Raw genomic sequence first — 9,802 nt, 5'->3', positions numbered from 1 at the left:
GTTCCTTCATTTCTATAAGACTCGACCGACGGCGTCTAAGGGTTGGGTTTCGTTCCTCGGGGCGAACAAGAGTTTGCTCACCCTCTACCTTGCCTCCTACAAGGGTTTCAAGACCGCCTTTTTTAAGGTCGCGATTCCCCTCAAGGGAAGAAGATATATCTTCGACGAGCAGGATCGTCCTAAATTCCCGCTGTACTGGACGGCTTTTCCCCCTCCTACCGATGCTTGGCCTGAAGAGCGGTTGACTCCGGCCGAGCGGGCTGACCTAGCTGTCCTCAAGACCTTGCCCGACAAGATTCCCCCGTGGCCGCTGATCCAATACCTCCGCTCCCCGGACTTACCCGGGGCGGTTTATGGTTAGTTGTTCTGATATTGCCGCTCGTCGAATTGATCGCAGTTAACTTATTTACTTTGCTGTTTTGCAGATATAATGGCTCGAACGACCGCCGCCAACGTCGAGTTTCTGGCTCGCGCTAAGACACGACGAAGGGGTGAGGACACCGCTGAAGAAGTGGTGCCGCTTACAACCGTCCCCGCGGCTCCTTCAACCGGTCGGGTTCCACCTAACCCTGCCCCTGCTGGGACATCAGGCGCCGTCTCCCGGCCTCGTTTCGTTGTGAAGCCGCCCGGTTCTGGTGCCGCTGCCGCTGCTGCTGGGGACAAAGGGAAAAAGTCTAAGAAAGATGACTCCCCTTCCGGCCGACCTCTCAAAAAACAAAAGAAAGGGGAGGCGTCTGGATCCCTGGCCGACGCTTTCCTTGGCGGCGGCGTACGCCTTGATGACGAGGTCTTCCTTCATTTAGGACCTCGAATGACCGAGGCGCTGAAGGACGTGTCTGAAGAGGATGCCCTTCGGACCGCCGGAGAGCTCACCCTCAGGCTGGCTGCCCTGTACACCAAGTTTCCTTGCCCCGAGCGGAGCAGAATAGAGGATTTGGAAAAAGAGCTCGCAGCGGCCAAGGCCGAGCTCAATGAGGTGAAGGCGTCGGCAGCCGACTTGAAGGCTCAGTTCGATCGGCTCAATGGCATTAAAGCTGAGCACGCTAAGTGTGCAGGGCTACTAAAGGTAGCGGACGATCGAGCCAAGGCGGAGCAGGCAAAGGCAGGTGAGGCCGTTGACGAGCTACGCAAACTCCAGCGACGCTTCGATGACCTAACTCTGGAGCATATGGCCGCCACCGGTTCAGCTTCAGATTGGCAGAAGAAGGCCAAGGATCTAGAGGCCGAGCTGGGAGTTGCCGATGAGCAAGTATTTGCTCAATACGAAGCGGGCTTCCAGAGTGCCGTCGATCTGGCGGTCTTCTATTATAACTGCTCTCCCGACCGTTTCGACGTGCACATGGGGGTGGTTGACGGGAAGGTTACGAGAGTCTTCGACCGGCTGGACGAGGTCAATGACCCACCTGTATAAGATTATTTTAATTTTTACTTGTATATTTTGATATAACCGATCGAGCCCGATCGACCGTTCGATTGATCGCGTTCGCTCGGTTATTAGGTTATTTTTTGACAAACACTTGTGTAAATTTTTAGCTCCTTCTTTATTTCATCTGGTAGCTCTTTCATGCTTTCATTCGCTTATTGTTTCGTGTTGGCGATCGGTCGTACTTTTGTTGTTTTCCAGCGTTGGCGGTCGGCCTTTTGATTTCGTATGTTTTCGTTTGGTGTTGCGCTTAATATTGAACTGATCGGACGATCGGTGCACAAACGTTAAACACTTGTTATCTTGATTACTTGTTCCGTGCGGTTGACCTTACCGCGCTAAATTTGTTTATATCGTTGGTGTTATACCCCTATTGGCTAGGACAGCTCGTGTCACTCGTTTACCCGTAGGGTGTTTGGATCGCTTGAATCGGTGCTGACAGAGCGGGACCTCCTCTTGGAGGTCCCTGTCTCGATCGGTCAGGCTTTGCTTGGGTCCCGTAGGGACGTAGGGTAATTAGATCGCTAGGATCGGTGCTGACAGAGCGAGACTTCCTCTTGGAAGTCCCTGTCTCGATCGGTCAGGCTATGCTTAGGTCTCGTAGGGAGCCCCGTCGGTTAGAATGTTAGATGGAGTTGTATGAAACGCTCATTTTATTCATGATTAACTGTAATACATTTTGAGGTGTGACGCATTCCATGTGTTGGGTATTTCTTTGCCGCTCAAGTGCTCCAGCCGATAGGCTCCGTTCTGCAGGCTCTCGGTCACGCGGAACGGGCCCTCCCAATTTGGTGCTAGCTTTCCCTGTGTTGACTTCTTTCGTGCGTCCTTGGTTTTTCTCCAAACTAAATCTCCCTTGACGAAACCTCTTGGTTTGACCTTCGCATTGTACCTTCTCGCCACCATTCTCTTGCACGCTTCAGCTCGCACGGCTGCTCGTTCTCTTCGCTCGGTCGTCCAATCTAGCTCCTCGCGCATTCGTCCACAATTCACCTCCAAGTCTTGCATTTCCCGCCGAAGGGTCGGTTCCCCAACCTCGACCGACATCATGGCGTCTGTACCATACGTCAGGTTGAAAGGAGATTCCCCGGTCGTTCTGTGAGGCGTGCACCGATAGGCCCAAAGGACTTGTGGCAGCTCGTCGACCCACGCTCCCTTGGCTTCTCCCAACCTCTTCTTTAACTCAGCCACTATCACCTTGTTCATGGACTCAGTCTGATCGTTGGTTTGTGGATGCTCGACCGAGTTGGTCACGTGCCGTATCCCTACCTGCTTATAGAAGTCCTTCAGCTTCTTATCGATGAACTGACGACCGTTATCAGTGATGATCGTGTGGGGGAGGCCGAAGCGACATATAATGTTGCGCCAGACGAAGGAGTGGACCTGCCGAGCGGTTATGTTAGCCAATGCTTCTGCTTCTACCCACTTCGTGAAATAGTCCACTGCCACAAGTATGAACTTCTTCTGCGCTCGGCCAACCGGGAAAGGTCCGACGATGTCCATGCCCCATTGAGCGAATGGCCATGGGGCTGTTAAGCTGTGTAACTCGGTCGGGGCTTTCTTCACATCATTTCCATGGGCTTGACATCCTTCGCACTTGCGTATCAGGGCTTCACAGTCTTGTTCCATGGTCGGCCAAAAATATCCCGCTCGGAGTATCCTTGCTTTCATCGTTCTCCGACCGGTGTGCATTCCGCAGATGCCGTTATGGACCTCGTTCATGACGTACTCCGCTTCGTCTGCCGACAGGCACTTCAAGAGCGGCGCTGTGAAGCCTCTCTTGTATAGATCATCTCCGATGATCACGAATCGGAGCGCCTGCCTTCTTTCCGTCGGTCTGATTTCTTCTCCAGCCTCGCACCTCCTTAAGAGCTCCCATACCTCGCCCATCCAACCGGCCGATCGACTTGCCGCGGCACATTCACCCGCAGACGGTTTCATCAGGGTTTGCCTGATGATTGTCTTCAATTGGCCCTTCTCCTTTCCTTCTGCCAGTTTAGACAGCCTATCGGCTCTGGCGTTCTCCGCTCGGGGGATGTGATGGATGGTAACCTCCTCAAATTTCTTCATGGCTTCAACGGCCTTGTGATAGTACTGAAGCAGCAAATCATCCTTAACCTGGTATTCACCTTGCACCTGTCCGACCACGAGCTTCGAATCCGTGTTACACTTCAATCTCGTGGCGCCCAAGTCTTTTGCTAGTCTTAACCCGACGATCAGCGCTTTATACTCTGCCTGGTTATTCGAGGCTTTAAACTTGAACTGCAAGGACTGCTCCACCGAGAAACCGTTCGGTCCCTCGATGACGATTCCTGCTCCAGCATTTCGTTTGTCCGACGACCCGTCAACGAAGAGAATCCACATTTGCTCGGATGCAGGGGTCGGTCCGTGAAGTTCGGCTGCAAAGTCGGCCAAATGCTGCCCTTTGACAGATCCTCTCGGTTCGTACTTGAGGCCGAACTCGGATAACTCAACCGACCACGCGATCATCCTACCAGCTAAGTCGGGCTTCCGGAGTATCTTGGCTATAGGATGATCGGTTCGGACGATCACCTGGTGACTCTGGAAGTACTGACGCAACCGTCGTGCGACCGTTAATAGCGCCAAGGCTATCTTCTCTATCAGCTGATACCTTGTTTCTGCATTCTGTAAAACCCGGCTGATGAAGTAAATGGGTCGCTGCTCCGGGACCTCTTGTATTAAGGCTGCACTGATTGTATCGTCCGATACCGATAAGTATAACTGCAGAGGTAGTCCTTCTACCGGCTGGCTCATTATCGGTGGACTGCTGATCATCTCCTTTATTTGTTGGAACGCCACCTCGCACTGATCATCCCACTTCTCCGCTGTCTGCTTCTTCATGATCTTCAGGATCGGCCTAACCTTCTCTGTCAGCTTGGGCAGAAAACGTGCCAGAGAAGTCAACCGCCCCATTAACCGTTGAACCTCCTTCAAGTTTTTAGGACTTCTCATCTCAACGATAGCAGCACACTTGTCCGGATTCGCCTCTATACCTCGGGCGGTCAGCATGAAACCTAGAAATTTCCCCGCCGGCACTCCAAAGACACACTTCTCTGGGTTGAGACGCATGTTATACTTTCGTACCTGGTGGAAGACCTCGCCGAGGTCGCGTACATGGTCTTCTGCAGTCTGCGACTTCACGTTCATGTCGTCCACATAGACCTCCATGGACCGATCGATCTGTTCGTGGAAGACCCGATCCATCAACCTCTGATAGGTAGCCCCCGCGTTCTTCAGACCGAACGGCATGACCTCGTAGCAGAAGTTTGCTCGATCTGTGATGAACGCCGTTTTAGACCTGTCCGGGCCATACATAGGGATTTGGTTATACCCTGAGTATGCGTCCAGAAAGCTCAGGAAGTTGTGCCCCGAGGCCCCGTCTACCAGCCGATCGATGCTAGGCAGGGGATATGCATCCTTTGGGCAAGCTTTGTTCAGATCGGTGAAGTCTGTACACATCCTTCACTTCCCGCTCGGCTTCTTCACCATGACCACGTTAGCCAGCCATGTCGTGTACTTGATTTCCCTGATAAAACCAGCTCCTTCTAGCTTTCTCACCTCCTCCTCGACCGCCTTCCTTCTTTCCTCTCCCATCTTTCTTTTCTTCTGAGCGACTGGTCGGGCTTCACGGAAGATGGCTAGCTTATGGGACATTACGTCTGAGTGGACGCCTGGCATGTCGGCGCTCGACCACGGGAATAGATCTTTGTTTTCTAGGATCACGGCGCCGATGAGCTCTTCCTCTTCCGCGCTGAGGGCTCCCCCGATCTTCGTGAATTGTCCAGGTTGGCTTCCGATCGAGATCTCCTTGGTTTCTCCTTCTGGTTGCAGCCGATCCTCTGTGTTCGTTCGGGGATCCAGGTCCGTCATTGCTACCTCCGATCGGTGTTGTTTACGCGGTCGACTGGGAGGCCTGATCCTCAATCCTGCGGCATAACACTGCCTGGCGACCTGTTGATCTGCATGCACCGTGCATATTGTCCCTTTGTCCAACGGGAACTTCATGGCCAGGTGCAGGGTAGACACAATCGCTCCGAAGGCATTCAAACAGGGTCTTCCTAATAACACATTGTATGAAGTGTTAGCTTCAACCAGAAGGAATCTAACTCTTACCTCTCGGTCATCCTTCCTCGAGCCGACCCTCGTGCGAAGATCTACGTATCCCCTCGTATCCACCCGTTCGCCCGAGAAACCTACTATCTGCTCGTTGTATGGTACGATCAGGTCTTCAGAGAGGTTCATCTTTTGGAAAGTCTTCCAGTATAGGATGTTGACAGAGCTTCCCTGGTCGACCAATACCTTCCCGATCCCATACTCGGCCACTTCTATCGAGATGACCATTGGGTCGTCATGATCAGGATCGGGCGCCTTGAAGTCATCGTTCGTGAATGTTATGGGAGGCATCGATCGGATCTCCTTCTCGACCAGATGAACCGACTTCAACGCTCGAACGTGCCTTTTTCGAGCAGCAGAGCTTGACCCTCCTCCGGCGAACCCCCCAGAGATGGTGTTGATATAACCCCTCAGGGGTCTCTCTTGACTACGACTGCGGCTCCTTCTCGGACTACGATGCGAACGGGATGGTCCTCTCTTACGCCTCTCGCGCTCGGGCTCCCTTTTCTTCTCCGATCGGGTTGGGGGGAACCTTCTCCTCGGGCTTTGGTTCCTCACCGGACTCCGCTGGGGACGATCTTGCCGAATGTATTTCTTCAAGTGTCCCTGTCGAATGAGCTCTTCTATTTTGTCGCGGAGCGTGTGGCACTCTTCGGTGGTATGCCCGATAGTCCGATGATACTGGCAATGCTTACTCCCGTCGGCATCGGGTGGTGGGGGCTTCTTCCTATTCGCAGGGAGTGAATCGACGCTGAAGGCTTCCTGCAGGATCTTGGCTCGGGGAACAGCCAGGGGAGTGTAGGTTGTGAACTTCGGTGGCTTCCGTTCGGTAGGTCGAGTTGTAGGTCTGCTCGGTCTTGGAGCGATCGGCTTTGGGAGCGCAACATCCTCCTTCTCCCTCTTCTTCACCCTAAACTCCTGCATATCTTCCATCTGTATGAATTTTGCTGCGCGTTCCCTCATCTCCTCCATCGTCTGTGGCTTCTTATGGCTTATCTTGTCTGCGAAAACTCCCGGCTGGAGTCCGTAAGAGAAGTGATGTCGCGCAATCTCGTCGCTGAGACCCTTTATCTTGACCGACATCCGATTATACCGATCGAGGTAACTCCTCAGCGATTCCCCATCCTCTTGTCGGATATTCACCAGATTGTCGACCGTCAGAATGGCCGGCTTCAGGGGTGCGAACTGTGTGCTGAACCTTGCCTTCAAAGTGGCGAACGAGTCGATACAACCGGTCGGTAGCTCGGAGAACCATTCTAACGCCTCCCCAGTCAACGAAGTTGAGAAGACTCGGCACCAGATGGGATCGCTGACAGCGTGAAACATCATCTGATGCATGAAGACTCGCATGTGATTGTCTGGGTCGGTCGTGCCGTCGTACTTGTCAAAAGTCGGCATTTTCCATTTCTCCGGTAGCGGCGTCTCTAAGATGTACGAGGTAAAAGGGGAAGACCCCGACGCGGGGATCGGTTGTCGTAACGGGCGGCCCCCGTTGTTTGCCCCCGAACTCTCCGCCACGGTATGCGACGGGTTTCCTCTCGAACCCTGCGTCCTCTCAACCCGAGCTGGTTGTGATTGCTCATGTCCCGTAGGTGGAGGACGGCTCTCCACCCGCTCAGCATCCCGATGCTGTTGTACTCGACTTAGCCTGTTCGGGTCGGGTACGGTCGGCGTCGAAGGGATTCTGTCCTCCTTCTGCCTTAGCATGGCATTCTCTTCACGTAAAATCTGCATCTGCGCTTCATAGTTCCTCTGCATCTCGTCCATCATCTGCTGCATCAACCGTATCATCTCCCTAGTGTCTGCCTGATCATCTGCTAACCTCCCTCCGTCCATGTTGCTGTTTCGGTTCCTCGTGGTCACCATATGGGTATATTCTCTAAGGAGACTGCTCGGCCCCACGGTGGGCGCCAAAATGTTTCGGGGTAGGGACCAAGAGCCTACTAAAAGAACTCGTTCACTTCGCGATACCTTCCTTCTCTCCAACGACTTCAACTAAATCCACTCCTTAGCTCGATCGGTTGGGATGGCGATCGGGGTACCTGTCTAAAATACTCCGATGCTTAAGTCAGAAGGGACCGATCGGTGTGTCAGTATATCAGTTGTAATAAATGCGCAATTAAGATCATTACCAACCTACCTTTGGGCCCTATTTATAGCTTTCGACATGGGCTTGTAATTAGGGTTTCTTAATCACGGCCCAATGATCCCTTAATGACGATTATTGACTCGTTTAACCGATAATCACTGGCTTAAGTTATATTACTGTGCGACCGATGGTCGCTTGGCTGGGTTAATGACGATATGCTTTCAACAAGCTAATAATGTGTTTTACCGATCGACCGTCAAGTATTTTATGAGGTCCGTCGCTGCTGTTCTATTGATGAACCGATGGACTCTTGCGGCCAAAGGGTCCGCTGTTATTGTTGTACCGATGAGCCGATGGGCCCTAGAGGTCAGAGGGTCCAACGTTGCTATTTTACCGATTGGCCGATGGGCCCTAGAGGTCAGAGGGTCCAACATTGCTATTTTACCGATTGGCCGATGGGCCCTAGAGGTCAGAGGGTCCAACGTTGCTATTTTACCGATTGGCCGATGGGCCCTAGAGGTCAGAGGGTCCAACGTTGCTATGTTACCGATTGGCCGATGGGTATGAATACGATTAAGTCTTGACTTGTATGTTTGACCGTTTGACCAATGGTATGGCATTTTATCTGTTTGACCGATGGTCTTATGTTTTAACGATGCTTCATGACTATTCGTTTGACCGTAAGACCGATGGTCCCCTGAGGGTCTTGGCCGAGTGACCGATGGACATACAGTACAGTTTACATTTTATTTTCTAGTTTTTATTATATTCTTGAAGATGGTATTCAATTAAAATAAAAATCAAATTTAATTAAAGAATAAATGTATCTTTTGTTGTATTTTATCCCATTTGAAATATCATATTTTTTAGAAAGTAAAATCTTTTACTTGTTAAATGTATCTTTTGTTGTATTTTATCCCATTTGAAATATCATATTCTTTAGAAAGTAAAATATTTTACTTGTGCTACGATCACGAATTACTATACACTACCTGGAATCATGGTTTGAATTTTAACTATCTTGTAAAGAATTGAGTGATCTGTATAGTAAATAAAAATCTCAAGAAATTTTACGACCTAATGTAAAATAAATAGCACTGAGGTTAGAGAAATGATTTCTGAAAGTTCACCTTTTAATTTATATCGGTACAAAAATAATAACTGACTCACTAAATATCTTCTTTTCTTCTATACAATAATATTTTTTAATAAAATACAATAAATAAAAATATGAATTTAGACCAAATTTCTGAGTCTATAAACTCTGTGTCAACTTTAGGATGTCTTATATCTATCTTCAATAATCAAAGTCGGGACAACCAAAATTGTACAAAACTCAATTTAATTTTACAAAATCACTTTTAAAATTATAATTTTCTTTACTTTTTCATCTCTACATATCATAATTTAGTTATATTCATTAAGAATTTAAGTGTAAGTCTAAGTTCCACATTGATCAGATTTGAAAAAGTAGAGTACCATATAAGGATCAAGGCCCATAAACCCATCACCTTAAGGTTTCTGATTGAGAGTGATGTCAGTGTCTTATGTAGTTGGACTCAAGTCTCATTGGTATTGTATCTCCCATTGATACCCTCTCTCTTATAAACCTCAAAATATTTATATTTAATGTTGATTTTTATAAGATTAAATATCCAAATACAAGATGTAGTATTCATGCGTATTAGAATAATAACGTGATATCATATTACAAATAAACATAGCAAATCTTACTATTTTAAAATATGAATTTATATCTAATTTAATATTATGAACTGATTTTAAATGATAAAATTTCCTCACTTTATATATTATAATCTAAAAATATCTTTAATTATTATATGCACTTTTATTTAAAATTTCAATTATAAGAGAGAATGTGAAATTGTTTCTACCATTGAATGTGAAAATCCAATGTAAAAAGAATCTGTTTTGAAAGAAAAAGAAAGCAAAAGTTAAAACGACCACGATGAATAAAATAAATATGAATATATTAAGGAAAGACAAAGTAAAGAAAATTATAGAAAAACATAAATAAAGTATAGTAAATAGATATAAAACCAGAAGGTAGATCGAAATTGGTAACTTTAAAATGTTAATTTTATTGAAATCAAACACAGAAAGACACCTTTCGTTTTTTAGCAATTAATTTAATT

The 9,802-nt window shown here is 48.4% G+C and overlaps 2 protein-coding genes across 2 annotated transcripts; both read right to left on the bottom strand.

Annotated features, from left to right (window-relative positions):
- Positions 1-2,086: 2,086 nt before the first annotated feature.
- LOC114191224 lies at positions 2,087-4,903 on the bottom strand. Its single transcript, XM_028080402.1, has one exon. The coding sequence runs from the start codon at positions 4,901-4,903 to the stop codon at positions 2,087-2,089; it is 2,817 nt and encodes a 938-aa protein (XP_027936203.1).
- Positions 4,904-4,906: 3 nt separating this feature from the next.
- LOC114191218 lies at positions 4,907-7,393 on the bottom strand. The gene has a single exon (XM_028080394.1). It carries the CDS (start codon positions 7,391-7,393, stop codon positions 4,907-4,909), a length of 2,487 nt encoding a protein of 828 aa, XP_027936195.1.
- Between the last annotated feature and the right edge of the window lie 2,409 nt (positions 7,394-9,802).

The sequence above is a fragment of the Vigna unguiculata genome, chromosome 1 (genome assembly GCF_004118075.2).
Source record: "Vigna unguiculata cultivar IT97K-499-35 chromosome 1, ASM411807v1, whole genome shotgun sequence".
NCBI lineage: Eukaryota > Viridiplantae > Streptophyta > Magnoliopsida > Fabales > Fabaceae > Vigna > Vigna unguiculata.
The sequence above is the reverse complement of the archived record's forward strand: the minus strand, read 5'-3'. Positions and strand labels throughout refer to the sequence as shown.

Bases quoted from the DNA above. Each gene is read 5' to 3' on its own strand.
- LOC114191218 (XM_028080394.1), bottom strand. From the start codon at position 7,393: ATGGACGGAGGGAGGTTAGCAGATGATCAGGCAGACACTAGGGAGATG.
- LOC114191224 (XM_028080402.1), bottom strand. From the start codon at position 4,903: ATGTGTACAGACTTCACCGATCTGAACAAAGCTTGCCCAAAGGATGCA.